We start from the raw sequence: 23473 nt of genomic DNA on the forward strand, positions 1-23473 counted from the left end.
TGAGGTGAGCTTGGGCAACTGGAGGCAGACTGCTCTCCTGCTCTATCAAGGCTGGTAACTGGCAACTTCAGTACCACCGTGGTGTGTGCCAGTCTCATTGCATGCAACTGCGATATGAGGACTCTGTCAATGAGGTAAAGCAGCACTCTGTGCAAGCCCCACGGCTATTCCTCTTCAGTCATGGACAGGTCCTACCTTCTCCCTCTCAGTCATAGTTTTGACCATAAGGAGCCTGCAGTGTTGAGGATGTCAAAAGGAAGATGGGATACCAACCTTCCCCCAGCTGTGGCCTTGCAGGTCTCAGATGGTGGGAATGTAGCTGACTGGGCAGGGCTGGGGGTAGCCATACGTGTCCCAGGAAGCCAGAATGGATCTTGCTTCATCTTTACTCCCTAGCACTGCTGTGGAGCTCCTCTGAATGAGGGTGCAGGTGGGGATTTGATTACTGCTTGGAGCCTCCAGTGAGCTCACGGGGAGCAGGGTCTGTGGCCCCAGCCTGAGACTGCGCTCTTTTGGGGCTTGACAGTTTAAGTACGACCAGCTTCCCCTGCTGTGGTGCCGGTCTCGGCTCCCGCTCTGCAAGCACTGCATCCTGTGAAGATGCGCCCACTATTTGGGATAGGAGGCAGCTTCTCCAGGAGCCCTGCTTGCTCCTTGAGTGCTGTCCTGTCATAGCTCTGCTCCCTCCTCTTCCACCAGGGATGATTTACTAGCTGGAAACGCGTCGTTTCCCGCATCTCCCTGCCCAAACCTGGCGGGGCTCCTCCTCTCAATGCAGTGCCTGACAGGCCGGGCTGGGGCAGCGGTGGCGGAGGAGTGCAGGTCCTCCCCATGCACCAGGGCAAGAATTTGGGCAGCTCCCTGGTAGGGCTGTGCAGGGTGGAACGTGTCGGGTCTCCCCGTCGGGGTCCTAGCGCTGTTGCGGGTGAGTTCGTCCGTCCGTCCATCCTGGCAGCCCACTCCTCACCGGTTGGTCTGTCCCCACCCCCTTCTCCGTTACGTAAAGCGGCGACGCGGCGCCTTTAAGAGCGAGGCCGGACGCCGGGCCGGCGCGCGCCGCCCCGGGAGCTCGCGCCGGCGGTAGCGGAGCGGGGCAGGGGTGGGTGCCGGAGCCGTGGCCGGGCTGGGGCTCCAGCTCCGGCAGCGCTGCGTGGGGGGGTGCTCGGGGCGGCTCTGTAGGGGACTCCCCCGGTGTGCGGAGCCAGGACCGCGTGCACCATCCGGGGACAGGGGGCAAGCGGGGCCCTGGGAGTGGCGGAAGGTGAGGGGCTGAGCCCGGGGATACCGGAGGGCGGCGGCGTGGCCCCGGGGGTGCAGGAGGAAGGGGGTTTCACCCGAGGGGTGCAGGAGGCGGGGCTGGAGCTGCTGTCCCGCGGCCAGGAGCTGGTGGCCGGTGGCGGTGGAGAGGCGGGGGGCGGCAGGGGGCCGGGCCGGTGGTGCTGGGTGCCGCTGGGGGAGCGGACGGGCCTGCAGGAGTGGGGTGAGCGGCCAAGGCTGGTCACTGCGGCCGGCAGCCCTAAGCAGGGTACGGAGCCGCGGCGGCCCCGGGAGCGAGGGGCGGCCCGGGCGCGGCGGCGGGCGCGGGACGCGGAAGAAGCGGCGGTGGGGGAAGTGGGGGGCAGCCCCGGGGCGCAGCCTGCGCGACGGGCGCGGGGCGCAGTGCGGGGAGTGCAGGAGCACGGTCCTAAAGCCGGGCAGGAGCAGGGCCTGAGCCGGCGGGCGCAGCAGGAGCGGGGCGGGGGCCGGCGGGAGGTGACTCCCCCGGCCCGCGCTCGCTGGTGGGTGCGGCGAGGCCGGCAGGAGGAGGGGGAGGCCCGGGGCGGGGTGCAGGAGGAGGGCGAGCTCTATCCAGGGGAGCAGGAGCACCCTGGCAGCACCCCCGGCCCGCGGACCCCGGTGCAGCGCCAGAGTCGCAGGAGAGCTGCTCGGGTGTGAGGCCAGATCCGGTGTCTGCTGCCCCACCGGTGTTTCCACCCGGCACCTGGCCGCCGCCAGCGTCGGTCGGAGCACCTCGCCCCGGCACACGGGCAGGCTCACGCATCCTGCCGGGCATGCCGGCTGCCCAGAGCACCGCCGTGCCCGTCTTCTTCCTGCGGTGACGCTACAGACCCGGCACAGGATGCGGTGGCAGTAGCGGTGAGCACGGAGGTAAGGGGCGAGGCGCGACCCTGTGTGACGCAGGGGCAGGGAGGGGGACTTCGGGGTTTGACACTGCGGCATTGCCCGAGTCGGCATCTGCGTGTGCCCGCTGCGCCTCGCTGGGTGCTGCTGGCACTGTGCCCTGCAGCACTGCAGGCGGCCGATGCAGCCATCGTGCCCAAGACCCGTAGGGCTGCTGAGCCCCAGCCTGCTAGGGCGGAGCAGGCAGTGGGGTCTGGTGCCAGTGGGTGCCCGGTGCTGTTGAACCCTCCCAAACCGCAGCGGAAGCCGGGGGAAGATTTTTTTTTGTTCCTAGAGAAAAGGCGGCTTTGCTCTGCTCTTCCTCTTCCGCGGGTTCGTGGGAGCTCCGGCGCTGAACAGAGGTGCCTTGTCCTCTCTGCCTTGGGGTGTTGTGCTGCTGCTGAAACCTGGAGCAGCAGTGAGGTGCGGGGGAGCCCCTGCCCACCAACTCGGCAGGCAGCATGACAGCTGTGTCTAGCCCTGTTGCGGCAGGTTTTTCTCTGAATGCTCAGGACTCTTTGGGTGCTCACTGTTCTGTGCTGGGTTTGGTTTGGGTTTGGGTTTTTTTTTAATAAAAACTTTAAGATAAACTTGGTAAGATGGTAACTAACAGCTCGAGTGACAGCTTGGCTTTTCCCAGCACAGTCGAACCACTCATCTGCTCTGCAAGCCGCTGCTGAGGATGGGGTTGCAGGCAGCTGAAGAAGCCCAGGCAGGGGCAGCGTTTCTGCCCACAGAGCTGCTGGGGCAGGGCTGTCTGGGCAGGGCAGGCTGGGGCAGAGCCTGCTGCTGGTGCTTCCCCACGCATTCACCTTCTTGGGGCCCACTTGGCACAGTGTTCCCAGGGTGCCCCAGTGCTGGGCTCTGGCATTGGCTCACTACCCCACAAGATCTGTGTCCTCTCTCATTGAGTCCCGTGGGCTTTGGTGGCTGTGCATCTCCTGCCCTTGTTCAGCCCTTTGCTGAGCTGTCTCAAGGCAAAGCCCTTGAACAAAGTTTTTATACACCAGACCTTGAAAACCTCTGCTAAACCCAGGAGCTGCCTGGAGGAGTGTCTCTGAACAAGTCTGCACTGCTGGGCCTCTTTAGGATGAGGGTCCAGGACAGCCCCCGGGTGCTGCAGGCTCACCCTTAGTTGCCACTCTGGTCCTGCTGCCAGCTACATGTGAACTGCTTCCCACAGGGAGTGGGGCAGAAGCAGCCTCTACACCCTTGTCCTGCCGCGCCAAGGCCCGGGGGTGTGGGATGGGGGCTGTGCAGGCTGTGCAACCTGTTACTAGCCCCTGGAGCTACCTGAGCCTTGTTAGCCCGGTATTCCTTAGTGTAGGGTGTGGGCCAGCCCTGCCGGTAGGGTATTGTGGGTATGGCTTGGGGGAGCGGGGAGCTGTTACTGCCTTCCTCCCTCTCGCCCTCCTCAGGCAGCTGTCAGCCTGCAGTCCTGCTGTGTCTCAGCCTCCCTTGGCAGGACATAGAGGCCCTTCACAGGCAGAGGAGCAGCCCTTGCATGACCAGGAACTGCTGTGGGCTTGTAGCCGAGCTCTATCCCAGCTACCCTGCACACCAAACCTCACTTTGGACCTCGGTTTCCCCATAAGAGACTACATGCTGCCCCAGAGCCACCTGGCTTTTGACTCCAGCCATGCCTGTGAGGGGTAGTAGCCAGCTGGGGCAAAGCATCCCAGGGAGCAATACTTGCATGTATGTGGCACTTCCACACAGAGTTCCCGCTGGGACAGAAAGCCTTTAAGAAGAAAGTCTTGCTCCAGCCTTCTGCTGAGGACCTGCAGGGAGGGCACTGCCCATGCTGCAGCCTGGTTAATGAGGCTACTGACAATTAGTGCTAATGGTGAGCAGATGTTGGATGGTCTGTCCAGGATGCTGCTCTGATCTGGCTCTGGGGATGTGGTGGGGGAGGGGGTGGTTAAGCCTTCACTTCCACCCCCTTCCATCTCTGAGAGACCCACCTTCTCTGCTGCCAGTGCAGAGGGAAGATGTGATGCAGATGTGACTTTATGCATGCCTGGCCTGAGACTTGGCAGACTTGTTTTGTGCCAGCTGCAACTAAGGGCACATCTTGCAGTGGTGTGGGGATGTGGGTACTGCTGGCAGCACCTCTAGGGTAGAGGAGGCAGTGAGACCTACAGCTCAGCACACGTGATGGGGACCCTGTTTTCTGGCAGGTTCAAGGGCTAAAGCCCACCTGTGCTCCAAGGAGGTGACAAGGCAGCTCCGCCGAGGCACTTTCAGCTGCTTAGGCAGGACAAGGAGGGGGTGGGCATCAGTGCAGGGAGACATTCCCACCCCTAAGCCTCCAGGGATTCTGAAGGGTCCAGGGTGGGCAGATAAGTGCTGGGCTAGGGGGCTCATCTGACCTCTCCCTCCACTTTGCCCCAGGGGAACCTCACGGCTGGTGTCACCCCGTGGCTGAGCCCTGATGCCGTGCCCCCTCGTACGCTGCCTGTTTCACCGCAGTACGACCCCTGCAGCACTGCCACCATGGCCCAGGTGAGACAAACGGGAGGGCAACAGGTGCAAGCCAGCCTTGCACTAGGGCAGGGTGGCACTGTCCCTGGGCTTAGCGACACAAGGCTCAGTGACGCCAAGCCTGATGCCCTCTCTCTGGCACTTGGGCACAGGACACTCTGGATGCTGAGGGGTGTTGCCTTCCCTGCTTGTCCCCCAGAATACCACACTGTGGCCCTACCTTAGTGTGAGAGCTCAAGACAGGTGGGAATCAGTTATGGAGTTGGCAATTCCTGCTTGTCTCATCTGTGCCAGGAAGCTGGGAGGCATAAGATGGGTTCAGCCCACCCTGGCTTGACCTGCAGAGGAGATTTAGCAGAGGAAAGAGGCTTAGGGAGGGGATTGGGGTTGCGCCAGGCTCTGTTGGTGTTGGGGGGGCCTCCCACACAGCCTTGCTCCTCAGGCAGCCACTGCTGCACGCAGGGGTGCAGAGTGAGGGATGCTCTGTGCTGGCAGGCAGGATCAGGCCATGGGGCCAGGCTCTGTGAGTCCAGAGATGGCACTGAGGAGGAACCCAGCACCTCGGCCTCCCCGGCCACCCCCACCACGGGGGTCACCGCTTCTCCATGCTGGGCCCCCAAGACCTCCAGCTTGCCCAAGCCAGCCAAGAAAGCTGCACCAGGTGCCAGCACCGAGGGAGGCTGAACACCCACTGGTATGAGGGCAGGGAGGGATGTGGGACGGTGCAATCCATTGAGGGGCTGTGATGGTCCCCAGGGAGCTGAATGACGGCAGCATCCTGGGGGTAGGCAAGATGCAGCTGGCAGACCTATCTCTAGTGGGAGCAGGGTGTGTTTGTGCGCGTGGGTATGTGTGTGCCCACATGCCTGCGCCACGGTGCCTGGGCTGGGGAGTGTGTCACCACAATTTGGGGCCACCCTCGGGGCCCTGTCAGGGCTGAGTGAACCAGCCTGAGGTGCTGCTGTGGCTGGTGAGATCACTTCCAGGTGACACGGCCACCACGGAGGTGGCAGGGCGACTGTGACAGCAGACAGGGTGATGTGCTGAAGGTGAGTGGGGGACCCTATCCCACTCTGGGAGCTTGTTTTGGGGACCCACCGTTTCCCGGGGTCCTCTGTGCAGGATCATGGGCAAAGAGCATGGGGGGGATGCTGTGTCCTCGGGCTTCAGGGTTGTTGGAAGGGATGTGGGGGGGCAGATGTGTTGTCCCAGAGGGCTGGGGAGATCTGTCGTCTGGATGGAGGGGAGGGACACCCTGTGGTCAGTGTGAGTCTCAGCGCCTGAGGGAGCAAGGTACAGCATGCCCGTCCAGCAGTTGTCCTTGTGGTGGGAGCACCCCGGAAAGGAATTGCGGGCAGATGGTTTGGGCAACATGGCCTCCTTAGAGGGTACCTCTTTGGGTTTCAGCTGAGCCTGAAGCAGACCAGGAGGACCCGGCTCGTGGAAGGATGACTCAATTCTGTGCCCTTGGTTGTAGGGGTTGTCCCTACTCAGCATGGGCACCCCAGAGCATCTCTTGGTGGTCAGGCTAGCAAGAGTTTTAGCCCAGCACGGGGCGGCCAGGGCCGGAGGGAAGGTGGCATAGCACGTGCATCAGTCACCATCCTGCGGCATGCCAGCGCGGTGACGCCGGCAGGCCATGTGCGGGGGTGGCTTGCTGCTCCCACGCCGCGGGCTTGACCCGCCTCAGCTCCACGGCTGAGCTCACCTCTGTGGTATGGCAGGAGGAGCTGTTGAGGGGCTGACCCTGCCAGGGCCCCTGGGTCCCCTAAACTGGGGCAGGTGCTCCCCAGGATTACAGGTGGGAAAGACATGGGGGAAGAGGGCAGGATGAGCTTGTACCCCCTGCCCTGGCACAGTGACAGTCTGATGTCACTCCTTGTTTCCTCCCCCACCCGTATCGTGGAGGATGGAGGCGTGTAGGTGTGTGGGGAGTAGCAGGGGGGATTATAAGGGCATTTCTGGGGCTCAGAATGGGATATCATGCCCTGTGACATTGCCACGAGGGACAGACTGGTCCCTGGGGGCGTGCCTTGTGCTAAAGGACAGGCAGGTTCTAGGGGGCTGCAGGATCCCACCGCGATTTCACCCTGCTTATAGCTCTGACTCGGAGGGCTCAGAGAGGGGCAGCGGCTGGGCAGTGCTGGGTCCTGATGTGCAGCTGGGGGGTTCCCCATCTGGGAAGATGGCTTCCCAGTGCCACCTGCCCCTGCTGGTGGCTTTGCCTGGTGCAGTGCCTGGCAGAGGTCTAGGAGACAACCAGGTCGCTATGAGGATGTGGGGGCCAAGGATTAATCCTGGGAAAAGTTCTCCTGGTGCGTCCCCCGCGACTCCCATCCCGGCAGCGCCCGCTGGGGACTGGCTGCTCTCCCGGCTCTGCCGTGCCTGCGCCAGCACTGGCCGGGCCGCTGCGGAACAGCAGCCATCTTCCCAGCGCATCCCATCCCCCTCTGCGGCGCGGGGAAGCGGGAGGGATGCTGGGGATGCTGTCAGCCCCGCAGCACCCCCCACCCCGCTGCAGGTGCCCAGAAGCGGGGTACGGTGACTCTCCTCACTCGCCCGATTTTCCAGAGTCCTGGCTGCTGGACCATGCTCCCCCCTCCTCCACCCAGCTGCCTGCTCCGCATCCCCGCTGACGGGCAGCACCGTGATGGGGTGGGGGGAGAAGGAGGCTGCGAGCGCGGAGCTGGGGTTGGCAGCGATGCCACCGCCTCTCAGCTCGGGTGCCGGCGCGGGGACAGCGGGCAAGCAGTTGGGCTGCTGAACCAGGAGGAAGACAGCCATGCCAGGCTGGGATTGGGGTGAGGATGGGCGCTCGAGAGGCTGTCGTCTCCCCCCACACACCTTCTCTTTTCCCCATCTCCTCTGCATCACTCCATTCCCCCCTCCCCTCCATCACCGTCGCGGTCACCTTCACCCTCTTGCTGTTTTCCGGAACTGCAGCAACTTTCTGCCATGTGATCCCGAGCCGGGCTCCAGCCCTTGCCACCCCCAGGCAGGCGCGGGCGACTCCGCGGAGCCCCTCTCTCGTCACCGCGCCGCAGCCGCCACCGCCGCCCCAGCCATGAGCGAGCGATGCGACTACCAGCGCCTGAGCAGCGCCGAGGAGGAGGAGGAGATGCTTGCCCCTCTGCCCCACAGCTTCTCGGACAGCACCGGGCAGCGGGCCCTGCGAGCAGGCAGCGGGCACTCCATGCCATCCCCCCGGCTGGACATCGCCCCGGGCATGCCATGCCGGCGGGTCAGTGCGGGGAGAGCCGGTGGGGGGAAGCGGTAGAGAGTACCGGCCAGACTGAGTGGCTACAAGAGGGGCACAGGTCAGCAGCTGGCATGGGGCTCGGGGGATCCGTGGCGTCCCCCTCTCCCAGCACTTGCAGTACTCTGTGGCATCTGGTGTGCTGTGGGCATGGTAACCCCTGCACAAGCTGCACTCTTGTCCTAACCCACGGGAGTGGGACTGTCCGTTCCTACCTGATGGGGACACTTGAGGCACAGAGGAGCAGTGCGTGCAGAGCGGCTCAGCTGGGCCCAGCATAGCTGGAGGAGGGACGCAGTGTCCAGCACAGGATGATGGCAGGATTCGGGCTGCGATCTGCATGTGGAGCTGTCGCTGGAGGGATGTGAGGCTGGGGGCGGGGCTGGGTTTGGAGAGAATGAGGAGCATGTAGGTACGTGTGGAGGGTGCAGCTGTGTCAGGGTGTAGGGCTGCTGTTGGGGTATTACTGTGAGTAACTGAGGACCGTTTGGCCGTCTGTGTGGCAGCTCGGGTGGGTGCGCATGGTCGTGCGTGATGCCAAGCAAGTGTGGAGGCAAGGAGCAAGCCATGCCGGGGGAGGGCACAGTGGTGCAGGCGGCTCCAGGTGCGCATCAGGCGGGGGCAGGGGAGTGGGCCAGTGGGTGCCGCCGGCTGTGTGGCGCCAGTGTGTTTGCGCACGTGCGGCCAGGCAGGGCGGTAGCTGCGGGGGTGCACGGAGGTGACGTGTGCCTGGTGGGCGGCTGTGGTTGCGCAGGTGGCGGGAGGTGCGTGGGGTGCTGGAGGTTGAGCCTGTGTGGTCCCAGGGTGCACGTGAGAGTCGTCACTGCCCGTGCATGAGCCTGGCTGCATGTTGGGTGCATCCCCGGGGCTTGCAGGGGTGGGTGTGCATGACATCGGGGCACACGGCTGGGGCAAGCAGAACTTGGCAGTGGGGGTTTATCACCTGCCATGTCATGAGGGGCTGGGCAGGACCTCTCCCAGAACGGGGAGTTCGCTGTCAGGACTGTGCTTGCCCATCCTGGAGACGTGGTTGCGGTGTTACACCGTGTGCCTGTGGGTCTATCGTGGAGGGGGAAATTGAGACATTGAGCTTCCCCCTGCACACTGCACAAGCCTGGATCCCTGTGCTTCTATTCGGAGACCAGTGCTTCCAGTGTAGGTGCTGAGCTAGACAGCCTCTCCTGGGGTTTAGGGGGTGGTCTGGGGTGCAGGAGGCAGCACACCACCCCTGGTGGGTGCTGGTGTCAGGTAATGGGAGTGATGCACCGTTTCAGGGCAGGGAACCCTCTGCATCCGCCGTGTTCCCTGATCCAGAGAGGGGGGAGCTGGTGAGTGGCAGAGGTTGGTGCCGAGGGCACCATGCCCTGGTGTTCCCAGTCAATGGGCTTGTTGTGCCGGGTGCTTGTGCTGCTGGGTGCCAGCTGAGATCCCGGGGGTGGAATCCACAGGGGAGGCTCCTCTGCACCTGGGGATGTGCTTAACCTCCTTCCAGCTGCACCCTCAGTGCAGCGGTGGCCACAGTTTCAGAGGCGCATCCTGGCGGGGGCCTTAGCAAAGGTTGCTGCGGGTCTTTACTCTCTCACGCCGCGACTGCCGGCACGGCCAGCTGTTCTCCCTAGGGAGCCCATGGGTGGACAGCAGCGCTGGCAATTGGGTGCCAGCCCTGCCAGGGAAGGGGACCAAGTCCCGGGATGCTGGTAGTAGACCGTGGCAGAACCCTGCGGGGGCTGGCAGCTGGGCAGCGGGTACTTCTGCTGAGCCAAAAGCTCCCCCCGCAGTGCCCATTCCCCTGGCATCGTGCCTGCGGCCTCGGTTGGGGAGCCGAGAGCCGGATGTTTCCTCTCCCTCCCTTCCCGCTTCCTGGGGGGGAAACTGAGTCCCGGGAGAGTTTCCCAAGGCCGGGACGAGTTTCCATGGAAATGGGACGGGGGTCCAGGCTCCCAGCTGCCGGCGCCCGCCGAACAAGGGAGAAAGCGGCACATTGATGGGAGCCCGGCCCCCTGGGCGTGCGTCCCAGCCCCAGCCGAAAATAACCCCTCCCGGGGAGTGCTGCGCAGGCAGCCAGCCGGGACCGAGTCCCGCTGCCGGCCGTAGGTCCCCAAGAAGCAGCTCTAGTCAGGGTGGGTAACCTCCAGCCCTGCCTGTCGCCGGCCCCCGCCCCGGCCCCGTTCCGCTGGGGATAGGGAGGGCCGGCCGGGAGGGTTGAGAGCCAGACGGAAGGAAGGGGAGAACCGCAGCTTGTGTCCGGCCGACGGACGCCCTAAGCTCTGCTGTCAGCTCCAGGGGGTGTGTGGGGCAGCGAGGCCCGGGGGGGTATCTCTGTAGGCAAGTGGATGGGGCTGCCGGTGCCCCGACTGCACTGAGCGGGCTCTGCCGTGGGACGCCAGCACTGGGAAAGGGACATCAGCGGTGCCAGGGGCCGCGGCGGGCAGCCAGGCAGGATGCGACGCTTCCAGGCTTTGCACCGATCCTTCCCCTTCCTCACCCGCTTCCGCCTCTACCGAGTAAGTGCCGACCCCAGCCTCGGGCAGACCCTACGCTGGCTGTCACCAGCCCTGTCCCCGTTGCCTGCAGAGAGGGGACCGCGGTCGCCCCCGGTCAGCTGCGGGCACACGCCAGAGGCCGGCGGTTGATCTCTCCCCGCATGCCCCCGTGCGCCCCCGTGCCCAGCTGCTGGCCGCACCCACCGTATTTTTAGCCCAGTACTGAGGGCTGTGTGGTGACAAGGGACCTGAGCGCGGGGGGCGAAGACGCTGGAAGCCACGTTGTCTCCTTGGGGAGAGGAGAGGATGGAGGAGGCTGCCCGGTTGTGGGGCCAGGATCGAGGTTCCCACCTTCCCTTCGGCTCTCGGCGGCAGGAGGCAGAGCTCTGTCCCTTCCCAGAAAAGAGGCAATGGAAGCCAAGAGCTGGGACAGTGAACAGGGATGGGGAGTGCTAGGGAGACATGTTTAGGGGGGTCATGGGGAACCATAAATAAGCCCTGACTCCATCCCTTCCCTCTTCATGCTCTGCAGAGCTATAGGGGTAATGCCTGCAGTCTTGGGCTCAACCTCAGGGCATCAGGAGCCCCCGGAGACCCTAATGTTGCTGTCAGGCCCCTCCTTCTGGCTGACCAGCGAGGGAGGTCCACCACCTGTGGCAGAGGATAGCCACTGTGGGTCTGTGCTGTAGCCCAGCCAGGTGTGCTGGAATTCTAGAGTGCCGAGTGGTGGTGCCGAGGCAGCTATCCCCTCCCGAGTCAGTCCTTCCAACTGGGCAAAGGCAGACTGGTAGGCATGGGGCCAGATGTGGGATGCCACTTGTGCAGCTGCAGTGGCAGACTGTTGGGTGCCCCTAGGCTGGGGGCTTCTCCTGAGTATGTCCACTGCATTGTCGTCTCGGAGCAGGCTGGGCTGGAGCAGAGGGGTGGGCTGGTGTTTCTGTCAGCATGACAAGGCAGAGCAAGACTCTAGGCACAGTCTCAAGAGATAAGTCCTGCTAGCATCCCTCACTCCCTACCCAGGCAACACATCTTCCACTCAGCCTTTCCAGGTGACTTCTCCAGAGTGGTGGGGCAGCAGGGAGCAGAACAGGGTCCTCCTAACCCCGTGCAATGTCCCAGCAGAGGCTGAGCTGTAGCATGCAGGCAGAAGAGGGCACGGACTGGCTGCTGGAGCTGCTCACTGAGCTGCAGCTGCAGCAGTACTTCCTTCGCATCCGGGACGAGCTCAACGTCACCCGCCTTTCCCATTTTGAGTACGTCAAAAATGAGGATCTGGAGAAGATTGGCATGGGACGCCCTGGTATGTACATCACCTCACAAAGATTCCCCCTTACACTTCCAGACTGGCTGCTCCCCAGATCTTCTGGGGAGTCCAGAGGAGCATGCAGCCCGTGGGCCTGGAGGGGATCTCCACTGTATGCTGGGTCAGTGACAGTCACTGTGTCCATGTGTCCTGCAGGTCAGCGGCGACTATGGGAGGCAGTGAAGCGGAGGAAAGCCATGTGCAAGAGGAAATCCTGGATGAGCAAGGTAGGGATGAGAGAGGGTCAGATATAGCAGGGAAACTGAGGCAGGTCAGAGGAACTTGGTGCCTGGCTTTCATGTCAGCAGTCCCTGGGACCCTGCCACTCATACCCTGCCTGCAGTGTGGCCCTGCCAGCATACACTCCAGTCCTCCATGGGCTTCTGAGTCACTTTGTGGCAGAGGACAGCCATGCTGTCCTGGCATTTGGGAAGCTAACTTCCTTCATGATACTTGCCTCTTTGCCCTGAAATTCCTTTGCAGCCAACAAGCCACAGAGCCTTTGCATCTTGCCTCAGTCACCTGTGTGAATGTAGCCTTGTGGTACACCAGGGCAGGGGACCTTGGGGTACTTACATATGCCCCTGATGCCATCCCATCCAAACCTGGTGCTGCTGCTGCCTTGGGACCTCCTAGCACCTTGTACCCCCAAAAGAGCAAGGCACTTGCCAGATGGATACTGGGTTGTGGCCTCTCCTCTATGTGACTCATCTGGGCTGGGGACAGGGACAGGCTTTTAATAGAAGACTACTCGGCCTTGCACTGGGCACAGAAATGCCACCTCCTACCCCAGCCATATGCTGAGCCCATCCCCCATGTACGCTGCATGGGTCCTGACTGCCAGGGCTGAGATGGACTTCATCCAGCGGGGCACATCAGCAGTCCAAGGACATCACTGGTCCCAGCTGTGAGAGAGGAAGGGAGAGCCCATGCATGACTCCTCTGTGCTGGCAGTAGTAGCAGCTCATATTGTAAGGCCTGTGTTGCTGCAAGGATGCGTCACCACACTTTGCCTAAGCTGGAGATTTCTCTTGGCTTCATGCCCAGGCACATTGTGTGGCCGCAGCCTGGCCAAGGAGTGCCCAGGGCCCTCTGGCTACTGGCCTAGTTTGCTGGGGCTGCTGTGAGAGGCATGACCCCTTCCCTTCATATAAATCACAGCTCAGTGTGCAGGCAGCTAGAGTGGCAGACCCTTCTCCTGAAGCCAGCCTGCCCTCGGTAATCACTAGTTAGAGGTCACCATTAAGTTCCAGAGCGTACAGCCCAGTCAGGGTGCCATCCTGACACTGCTCACTCACAGGTCCAAGGGCTTGGAGCATCTCTGTGCCTGCTACTCATCTACCCCCATGTCTCACAGGTGTTCAGCGGGAAGCGCCCTGAGTCGGACATGCCACCTCAGCCCCAGAGCACCTTCCGCAAGCCCCCTACGCCACCACCCCTTGAAGCTGGGGGCCAGCACTCGCTCACCTGCCTCGTGCGGGAGCGGGACCTCTCGCTCTTTGAGAAGCTGGGCGATGGCTCCTTTGGTGTCGTGCGTCGCGGCGAGTGGTGCACGCCTGCTGGCAGGACGGTGAGGGGCTGCTCATGGAGGGAGGGAGATGGGCAGTGGGACCACCCCGAGGGAAGACACTTCGGGGCTCATCCCCGCTTTGGCCGTAGCTGAATGTGGCGGTGAAGTGCCTCAAGACAGATGTGCTGAGCCAGCCAGAGGCACTAGATGACTTCATCCGGGAGGTGAATGCCATGCACTCCCTGGACCACAGGAACCTCATCCGCCTCTATGGTGTGGTGCTCTCCCACCCCATGAAGATGGTGAGTACGGGGAAGTGACTGACCCCAATGCTACTTTGTGTGGGATCCTGCATGATGGGGCAAGCAAAGCTGGGCTGAGTCTGTACCCTGAGTCCTCCACTGGCATCTCTAGTGGAGCATAAGGTGGGACACTAGCCCGACCAAGATGCTCCTTAGCTTGACCGATCTGTCCTCTTCTCATGGCCCAGGTGACAGAGCTGGCCCCTTTGGGATCCCTCCTGGATCGCCTGCGGAAGAACCAGGGCCATTTCCTCATCTCCACCCTCTGCCAGTATGCCATCCAGGTGGCCAAGGGCATGGCCTACTTGGAGTCCAAGCGCTTCATCCACCGTGACCTGGCTGCTCGTAACATCCTATTGGCCTCAAATGATCTGGTCAAGATTGGGGACTTTGGACTGATGCGAGCCCTGCCCAAAAATGATGACCACTATGTGATGCAGGAGCATCGCAAGGTCCCTTTTGCCTGGTGAGCCCTGGGAAGCAGGGGATCTGTGTCTGCAGTACCTGTGACCTCCTGATGCTAAATGTCCTTCCCGTCATAGGTGTGCTCCCGAGAGCCTGAAGACACGCACCTTCTCTCATGCCAGTGATACTTGGATGTTTGGGGTGACCCTTTGGGAAATGTTCACCTATGGGCAGGAGCCTTGGATTGGTCTTAATGGCAGCCAGGTGGGTGTACAGCAAGGACTTGCCCCCCACACACCCTTGTCCTGGCAGTCCTGGAGGGGACCTGGGACCCCCTGACAGCACTTGCTGTGCCGCAGATCCTGCACAAGATAGATAAAGAGGGTGAGCGGTTGCCACGTCCTGAGGACTGTCCCCAGGATGTCTACAATGTCATGCTGCAGTGCTGGGCACACAAGCCAGAGGACCGACCCACCTTCGTGGCCCTACGGGACTTCTTGGTGGAGGTGGGTGAGCAGGGAGGGGGACAGGGGCTCCTGCAGCCCCATCCACCAGCTCTGCTTCAGTGTGAGCAGAGTTGAGGCAGGAGAGGTGTGAGAGGCCCAGGCCAGACAGCCCTGCAGGCTGAAAAGTAAGAGGCTGGCTGTGACATGGTTTTGTCAGGAGGACTCCATGTGGCACCTTGCTCCAGGGGTATCACAGCTGAGGAGAGACTGGGAATGATGATGCTGTCTCTTGTCTGCTTTTGGGGCTTTGCCCTGCGTGGGGCTGGGCATGGCTTCAAAACAGGGTAGAGATCCATATAAGGGTGCTGTGTCCCCTGTCCTCACCCCACCCCTTCCCCCCAGGCCCAGCCCACCGACATGAGGGCACTGCAAGACTTCGAGGAGCCAGACAAGCTGCACATCCAGATGAACGACATCATCACAGTCATCGAGGGCAGGTATTGCACAGAGGGGGGTGGCAGCTATTGAAGGGTGCACACGGACCAGCTGTCAGCCTGTGTGGGTTCAGGGGACCCCATGAACAGGAAGAGTGTGCACACTGGCAGAGTTGTCGGGAGCAGGGATGGGGAGGGGGGCTTTGCACCCCCAGCACAGCACCAGGGGGCTAGCCCGGTGTGGGAAGGGGAGCACAGCGACACAGGCGTGTCCGCGGGCAGTGCAGCCCTGCCTGCACCATCCGCCCCCGCTGACTCACCCCGCTGTGCTTCTGGGTTTGCCCCGGCCTTGCCCCAGGGCCGCTCCCTGCTGATACTGGTGGGGACGTGCCACTAGCACCACGGTGACATGACCTGTCACCCCCTGCGCCGTAGGCTTGGCTCCTCGGTCCCTGCCAGCCACCCGGAGATATAGCCACCCGTCTCTGCAGCCCTGGGAGCCTGAGAACTGAAGGCATTTCTGGTTCCCGCACCTCCATGCCCCTCCAACGGGGAACAGCCGAGACTTTAGAGGAGCTCGGTGTCTCTTTGTCCCGCTGGCACACAGCGGGCCGCCCCCGCCCCCAGCAGCCCCGGGAGGATGAGGCACAGGCTCTCCTTTCCCCCTCCCGTTTCCCTCTGTCCCGGGGCCGGCTCCCCGGGGTTAGTCACGGCCCGGAGGTGAATCAGGCCGGATTTGTGTGTCTGCAGGGACCGGCTTTCTCCCGGGCCGCCGCAGCCGCCGTCAGGGATGACTCTTGCCCAGGGTCTGGCAGTTTAATTGCAGGGAGGGGAGGGGAGGGGAAGGGAAGCGGCGTCGGCGGAGGGAGGGAAGGAGGGAGGGAAGGAGCGGCGGAGGGCGGCGCGGCCGCGCCAGTGCGTCTGCATCGGCCCCACCGCCGCATCACGGCCGGGCCGGGGGTCCTCTACCCGTGCCCCTCCCGCCCCGCCACCGGCCTCAGGTGAACCGCAGGATGGGGGGTTCGGAGCGCGACAAGGGAAAAAGTGGCCGTACCGAGGGGTGCCGATGGGTCGGGGAGGGCTGGGAGCGCGGTGGAGCAGGGATGCAACTTCTGCCTCAGTTTCTCCGGTGGCCCCCACAGTGGGCACATTTTGGGGATGCCAAGGCCAGGCTTTGAAGCCGGGAGCCGGCAGGAGTCTCAGTGCCTGCCAGCGCTACCGCGGGGAGACGGCCCTCTTCGTGCCTCAGTTTCCCCGCGGGGCAGCTGCCCCGCACCGCGCTGCCGGTGGGGCTGCCCGGGCAGGGAATGGGGGGAGCTCCTTCCAGAGGCCTTATCCGGCCCCGCCGAGGCCGCCCGGGGACGGTAAACACCCCCCACCCTTTTTCAAGCCCCTGCCTGTCTTTCGGTGGGTGCTGGGCTTGCGTACGTGTGTGTGGGCAGGGGCAGGGACCTACCTGAAAGCCCCTCGGGGACCCAGCCGGCTGTGGGAGGCGGGGGCTTTCGAGGTGGATGCCAGGGCAGAGCCTGAGCGGGTCCGGTGGGATGAGGCTGGTAGATGGGGGGGAACAGAGGAGCCACCCCGGCCGCAGCATCCCTGCAGCGGCAGGCGGAGGTGTCGGGGCGCAGGGAGGAGAACGAGCGGAAGGGACCTCCCGGTGAACAGGACCGTCCTGCCCCTCACTCCGGTCTGCCACGGGTGAGGGAGCGTGCCGGTACCGGCTGAGCTCTGCCGGGGGGTCCCGGCAAGGCGGCTGGCTGGCGGCGAGCGGGGAAGGTAAACAGGAAAAGGGCTGAGCTGGTGGCCGGGGGTGACTCACAGGTGACTCCAGGAAACTGTGGGGCCCGTGCCAGCCTCGCCGGGCTGGCACAGCACACTGCCCGCCGCCCCCCGCCGTGCCTGCCCTGCCCGCGGGATACGGAGGCTCCAGCGGCTGGAGAAGAGAATTACATGGTGGGAGCAGGGGTGGGAGTTAGGATCACAGCCTACCACCACTTCCCCCCTCCCCCCGCATTGGTTTGGCACAGGCTGGGTGCAGGCGCCCCTTGGGGTGCCTTTCCTTGCATCCTACCTGTGCCTATCCCCTTTCCTGCCCCCAGTCCCTTCTGGCTGGGTGACTGCCCTCTTCCACCCTGGAGGTAGCCACATCCTAGGGCAGGCAGGCAGCTCCCGACTGGTTCCTATAGAGGACTGGCGTCCTGGCCACCCTACCCACATGACAAGAAGTGGATTTGCAGCTTGAGCCCTCTAGCCTGGACTGCCCATCTCCTGCTGCCCACCTCCTGCTGCCCTCACCAGCAATTTAGGAGGTGTATGTGAGGGAGACTCCCTGTCCCCCACCATGGCCCCTTTCCCCTCCATTTTCCTCTGGGTGACTGGGATATTTTTGAGCCTTCATCAAAAGACACCATGCATGTCTCTTGTGCCATCCCACACAGTCCCGCAGGGGGACCAGCAACGAGCAGGTCAATGCAGGCATCACCCCAAGGCTCCTGCGTAATGTGGAGCAGCTGTGGGGAGGAGGATGAAGGGGCTCATCTTTTTGGGTGCAAATGGGGAGCTTTGTTCCCTACCGCCCACAATCCCTGCCACCTTCCTGGGCAGGGGCCATGTAGGGTGGGAGGCAGAGCATGCTGTGGTATAGGGTTGGGATCCCGGGCACCTGGGTTCCTTTCCCATTTGTGCCACTGCCTGTCTGCGTGGCCTTGGGCAAGTGACCTCACCTCCTCCCCTGTCACCGGGGCAGACGCGTGTCCCTTTCCCATCCCCTCATCGGTAATGAGGTCCTTTTTATTCCTCAGGGCTGAGAATTACTGGTGGCGGGGTCAGAATAAGCGGACCCTAAAAGTGGGCCAGTTCCCCCGAAACACGGTGACCTCGGTGGCAGGGCTGTCGGCCCACGACATCAGTCAGCCGCTTAAAAACAGCTTCATCCACACAGGCCATGGAGATACCAACCCACAGCACTGCTGGGGGTTTCCTGATAAAATTGATGAGTAAGAAAACTTTCTGTCTTCTCTGCATCCCCTGCCTGCTCCCTGCCTTTCCTGCTGCCTGCCAGGCATGGGACTGAGCTGCAGCTTGGTTGCCCCCCACCCCCTTAAGGCATTTCTTCTCCTCTGCTGTACTGGGGACAGTGACTCTGGGTAGGGTCTCACGGCTGTACTAACTTCCTCGCCTCTTCTTACTAATGGGATCAGGGATGTGGGGGACTGCTGTGCTTGTGAGGGGCTGTCCTGGGGAAGGAGGAGCACCTTCTCCTAGCCCTGCAGCTTCACATGGCTGTCCCAGGGCAGGGGAGCATCAGTAAGTACCACCATAGAGGTGGCCACATTAATGCTTTTGAGGTGCCTCAGGGCTACTAAAACCTGCACCTCTCCGCACGGACGCTGTGGCAGGGGTGCAGACTGACACTGTGCTTTTGACAGCATGAATTCTCTTGCAAAGCTAAACAGGAGAAAAACCAAGCCAGCAAAATGCTCCTCTGATTTCTCCTCCCATGCTCTATCGAGAGAGACCTTGGTTGGTCTTTGAAGAGGGGAGGCTGGGTGCCCGCACTCCAGTGTGCCAGTTGAGACTGGCTGTGCCTGGCACGAGTGCTAGGCATTGAGGAGTGGTGGGTGCTCTGGCTCAGGGCAGGGGGCATGGAAGTTCTCTGCCAGTGCTGGGCTTGGGAGACATGGGAGAGCTGGGAGGGGGTGGCAGGATAGGATTTCAAAGCCTGGAAAGCTCGCACTGGGTAGAACCAGCTCCCACATCAGCCTCAGTGCATCTTCTAGGATCATGATCCCCACTGCTGTTGATCATCCCAGCCCTAGGATAGCTCTGCCAGCGCCCTCAGCCCCAGCCTGACCCTCACTTCGGTGCCCTGTCACTGGACAGGAGGGCTGAACCAAGGCACCACGCATGCGGCGCTGGCTCGTGCCCCAGCAGGCCTCCCGCGCCCCGCTGCGTGGGCATGGGTGCTGGGTACGTGCTGCCTGGGCTGCCGAGAACGCACCGAGCTCGGCACACGCCCAGGCCTTCAGGCTGCGCCGGCTCCCTGCCTCACCGTGCTTGGCTTGCGATGGCTCGCCCGGGCCCACCGGTGTGCTGTACCGGGGTGCCATGCCCTGGGCATGCCATGGCACCATGCTGTGACACTCTAGCGCTGTGAGGGTGTCCCGAGCACCACGCCCCACACAAGTACCCTAGGCATGGGTTTGCAATCTCCTGTGTACGGCACATAGTGTACAGCTGGAGAGGGTTGGGTGACACTGGGACAGCACTGGGCTCTGTGCCGTAGCACCGAAAGCCTCTGGGCTGCAGTGCCCTGATGCTTGTGGGTTTGGTACTTGTCAAGGTGTGGTGCATGGTGGAGGGGCTGTGGAGTGTCCTGGGGGATATGGTGTGGGAGTGAGGGTCCCTCATGGTCCCTGCTGACCCATGGATGCTCTCCTCCTTTTTGCCCACAGGCTGTACCTGGGAAATCCCATGGATCCTCCTGATATTTTAGGTGTGGACCCGAGTGCTGCCAGACCAACCCAGCTTCCAGGCAGGGCCAAAAGTGAGCAACTTTCACCCTCCCCCTGCCCACTGGCTGCACAAAGCCCCCATCTCTGTGACCTGCTGCCAGGGTGATGGGCTGAACACTCTCCTTTCCGGCTCTCTACTGCCACTTGCTTTTTGCAGACCTGGGGGGAGCTGGCGTGATGGGACACGTTGTCACTTGGCTATGTGCCACTGCTAGCAGTGTGGGCGGCCAGTGGCTCTGGCTGGCTGGACTCTGCCCTGCTGCCCTTCGTCCGTGTCCCTTGTCCCGTCTCAGCCTCCAACAGCTGGGCTCCCTGCTACAGGGAATCTCAGCAGAGCTGCCACGGGGAGGGAGCTCAGCCATCGTGTGTGTGCTGCGACTCTCCTAAACCTGCAATTTTCCCTTGGGGGCACTTCCCATTGGCATCCTCCCTGCGCCCTACCGGTGACCGGAGACTCAGCAATGCATGCATCCTGCTAACGAGCACCGTGGCTGCCGCTTGCTCCACGCTAACCTCTTGCTTCCCCTCCTCTTGGGCTCTCTCTTCTCCTGCAGGGCAGCCGCCTCCGCGCCCACCTCAGCCTACCGTCCTGCTCACCAGTAAGTCAGGCCTGTTCAGGTGCTGCTCTCCCTCCTTTGTGCCCCCACTCTTGTCTCTCTTAGATCCTTTTTCCCCCATCTGCTCCCATTGCTCTTATGGTTGGTGGGGACCCACATTTGGAGCAGTGGCCAGCCTGGGGCAAGGGGCAGGGTGCCCTGGTGTGCATTAACTGCACCCAAGGAGGTGACCCAGGCAAAGGTCACTGAAACGATGGGGCAGTTTGAGGGCTGGGGGATGCAAGTGCCCCACCTTGCACCACAGAGGTGGGCACTGGGACCCTCACCTTCCCTCTCCATGCTCTCCTAGAGCCCTGCTACGACCCAGTCAGTGAGGAGGAGGAGGGTCTGCCTGGAGGTCTCCGGAAGCTCTGCCTGAAGAAGCCAGGTGCAGGGAAGGGTCTGCGACCAGTCAAGCCATCAGCACGAGTACCAGGCACCAAAGTGGGCGAGCGGCAACCTAGCCAGCCCCTGAGCGAGGCACCAGGGGGTGGGGAGGTAACCCTCATTGATTTTGAGGAGGAGGTGCCCCAAGGTAGCCCATCACCAGTTGGGGAGCTGACAGCTCCATCGTTAGCTAAGCTGGCCATGGAGGCCTTCTCCTTGTTGGACAAGACCCCACCACAAAGTCCCACACGAGCTCTACCCCGGCCCCTCCACCCCACACCAGTGGTGGACTGGGATGCCCGCCCCTTGCCCCCACCACCTGCCTATGATGACGTGGCACAGGACGAGGATGACTTTGAGGTCTGCTCCATCACCAGCCCCCCGAGTCGGCGGGGCAAGACCAACTATGGTTTCGTGGATGAAGGCGAGCGAGCACCACCGCTGGAGGACAACCTCTTCTTGCCCCCCAAGGAGACCAAGCAGCCCAGCCTGACGCAGACCACTGAGCTCTTTGAGGAGCTGCAGCAGGAATGCATGAAGAGGCTCAATGTGCCCCTGGGATCGGCTGCCCCCACCGATGACAAGCCCCAAATCCCACCTCGCGTTCCCATCCCACCCCGGCCGCTGCGCCGCAATGAGCCTGGGCGCTGGTCAGGGGAGCTGTCTCCGGCGTCGGGGGGTGAGGAAGACCGGCCCCCCCAGATTCCCCCTCGGGACCCTCTGTCACAGCCCACCTCCCGAACACCCAGCCCCATGGCCCTGCAGGTGGGCTCCCCCCAGCAACGTGCCGCCCTCTGCTCCTACCTTTCCACCTCACCAGGGAAACCAATGCCCACCACGCAGAGCTTTGCCCTTGACCCCAAGTACACCACCCCCAAGGTCATCCAGGCACAGGGCAAAGACTGCTCCAAGGGACCTTGCATCCTGCCTATTGTGAAGGATGGGCAGAAGGTCAGCAGCACTCACTACTACCTGCTGCCTGAGCGTCCTGCCTACCTGGACAAGTATGAGAAGTTTTTCAAGGAGGCTAAAAGTCCCGAGGAAGTTCCAGCATCTCGCCTGGTCACCACAGCCACTGTCCGTCCCATGGTGCAGCAGCCGCCACTGGACTGCAAGGCCAACTTCTCCTCTAACAACAGCAACCTTGGGCCCAAGTGCCTGGTGAAAGCCTCCTGCAGCCTCCAGAAGATTGTCTATGATGGGACGGATGGCTGCCGCCTTCCTGAGAAGATCCGACTGGTAAGTGGCATCCCCAGTACCCGTGGGCAAGAAGGGGGAAGGTAGCCATGGACACAAGAGCCTTCCCTACCCTGTGCCTTAGTTTCCCTAAGGCCGACCCTAGGGGTTGGCCACAAGGGCTGCCCAGATGTAGAGTGGGACATAAGTGTTGCTGCAACTCCAAAATGGGGATCACCCCCCTTGTCATCCCGAATTAGCCCTACCCACAACCCCAGGGAGGAGGAGAGGAGCGTGGCTGTCGCTACGGTCCCCCAGGCTCTCTGGACTGCATTTGTGGTGACCAGGAGTCTGTACTCAAGCCAGGGAGAGGCTGAATATCCCTGGGGACATGGACAGAGCGCCAGGCCCCTGCTCCAGCTACAGGCTGCCAGCTGCCCAGGGGTGGTGGCAGGCACTGACCACAAACTCCTTCCAGGTGCAGGATACAGTGCATGGTGTGACCACTGAGGAGTGCCAGGCGGCCCTGCAGAACCATGGCTGGAGTGTCCAACGAGCCATCCAGTACCTGAAGGTATCATATGCTCCCCTACCCCCACCCTGGCTCCCCTGAGAGTGGTGGCACCCCTGTCACTGCCTTCACCATGCCACGTCCCTTTGCAGGTGGAGCAGCTCTTCTGCCTGGGGCTGAGGTCCCGTGTTGAGTGCCACCGAGTGCTGGAGATGTTCGACTGGAACCTCGCCCAGGCCAGCTCCCACCTCCTTGAGCCCTACAACACTGCCCGCCAGAAGTAAGGGCATGGATGTTCTTTTCGGGGGGAGGGTGGTGTCTCCACACTGCACTGCTCTTGGCCAGCTGACATCATCACCCCTCCTGAGTTCATGTCCTTTCTTCTTGCAGGCGGTGACAGCAGGGATGGGGCAAGCTGCGTTGGATCCGGAGCAGGCATCTCACCCTGGGGCCATGCCCCTGGTGCCCATCTTCATCCAACACCTGCTGCTGGACTCTGGACTGAGCCCCTGTTTGGGGGATGGGGACACCTCGAAAGGGAGCCTGCCCAGCTCCCCGGACTTTGCCAAGGTGCTTGCACCCTGGCTTCATCAATGGGCTCCGTCCCCTAGTCCCTTCTTGAATTGTTTTTGTAAAGAGAAATGTAATTTTAATATATATTATATATATATTAAAAATATTCTATGAAGAGGAGGAAGGTGCCTGTGGCCATCTCCCAGGTTGATCCTTGCCAGCACGTAGGGACAGGCCGTGTCTCTGGGCTGCCAGTTCCTCCCTGCAAGCAGCCATGACCAGGACCTGCCGCAGGGCTGGAGCCCACGTGCAGGGTGGCTGTGTGTCTAGTGCCCAGCAGGCACTGGAGATCCCCAAGGAGCTGCATAGCACAGCCATCTATGAACCCCACTGAAGATGGCTCCCAGGCTCTTTGGAGGCACAAAAATCTACCCATCTGGGGGCTGCTGGACTTAGTCATGTGCTGTGCCTCTCCCAGGCCCAGTGCTCAAAGGCTGGACGTGGTTTTGCAAGCTCCAGGTGGGCAGTGCTTTCCCACAGCCACGTCCCTGTGCAGAGGAAGCCCCCGCAGCAGGGCCTCCCCTCGGCTTGCTCCGTAGGACTCGGCTCCTGGCTGCTGCCTGACTCATGCCCGGGCAGGGAGCGGCAGGACCTGCGTCGCGCTGCAGCCCACGCGAGGGGCGTTGTGCAACCTCATGCCACTGTGCCGCCGGAGCCAGCTGCCGGTGGGGAGGGTGAGAGGCTGGGCTCCATGAGGTACCAAGATAGGTGGTAGTTCTAACCAGCCCAGGTCCCCCAAATGTGTGTCAGAGCCCTTACCTGGGTTCCCTGAAGTGCCAGCTTGCAGCAGCAGCAGCAGCAGCAGCAGCAGCAGGAAGTCTCTATGCAGGTGAAGAAGCTTGGTGGCCAAACCCACCAGCTCCATGAGCATTGGTGTGATCTGATACCCAAGATGCCCTCTGCTCTCCAGCTCAGAGCCACAAATAGGATGAG

At 62.4% G+C, this 23473-nt stretch overlaps 1 protein-coding gene across 8 annotated transcripts; it reads left to right on the forward strand.

Moving 5' to 3' along the window:
* Positions 1–1666: 1666 nt before the first annotated feature.
* Positions 1667–22660, forward strand: TNK2 (tyrosine kinase non receptor 2). Of its 8 annotated transcripts, XM_064165507.1 has the most exons (19): positions 1667–2148; positions 4555–4665; positions 5140–5338; positions 7216–7445; positions 7588–7885; positions 11506–11683; positions 11843–11913; positions 13044–13256; positions 13346–13498; positions 13687–13964; positions 14041–14167; positions 14263–14409; positions 14752–14846; positions 17585–17779; positions 19238–19329; positions 19852–19896; positions 20204–21519; positions 21935–22030; positions 22120–22251. In XM_064165507.1, the coding sequence occupies exons 2-19, from the start codon at positions 4595–4597 to the stop codon at positions 22249–22251; spliced, it is 3936 nt and encodes a 1311-aa protein (XP_064021577.1). In that variant the 5' UTR covers positions 1667–2148; positions 4555–4594. The 8 variants fall into 8 exon arrangements, with proteins under 8 accessions (XP_064021577.1, XP_064021579.1, XP_064021584.1 ...); XM_064165509.1 differs by lacking the exon at positions 19852–19896; XM_064165511.1 differs by lacking the exons at positions 1667–2148; positions 4555–4665; positions 5140–5338 and adding an exon at positions 22358–22660 and having other exon boundaries at positions 5872–7445; positions 22120–22247.
* The last annotated feature ends 813 nt before the right edge of the window (positions 22661–23473 follow it).

This window comes from Pogoniulus pusillus, chromosome 26, assembly GCF_015220805.1.
Source record: "Pogoniulus pusillus isolate bPogPus1 chromosome 26, bPogPus1.pri, whole genome shotgun sequence".
Lineage (NCBI taxonomy): Eukaryota > Metazoa > Chordata > Aves > Piciformes > Lybiidae > Pogoniulus > Pogoniulus pusillus.

Excerpts from the sequence above, each read along its gene's own strand:
- TNK2 (XM_064165507.1), top strand. The coding sequence starts at position 4,595 with ATGCCGTGCCCCCTCGTACGCTGCCTGTTTCACCGCAGTACGACCCCT. Across the intron at positions 7,446-7,587 it reads CATGCCAGGCTGGGATTGGG|CAACTTTCTGCCATGTGATC; the intron begins GTGAGGATGGGC and ends CCGGAACTGCAG. Across the intron at positions 13,499-13,686 it reads TCTCCCACCCCATGAAGATG|GTGACAGAGCTGGCCCCTTT; the intron begins GTGAGTACGGGG and ends CTCATGGCCCAG.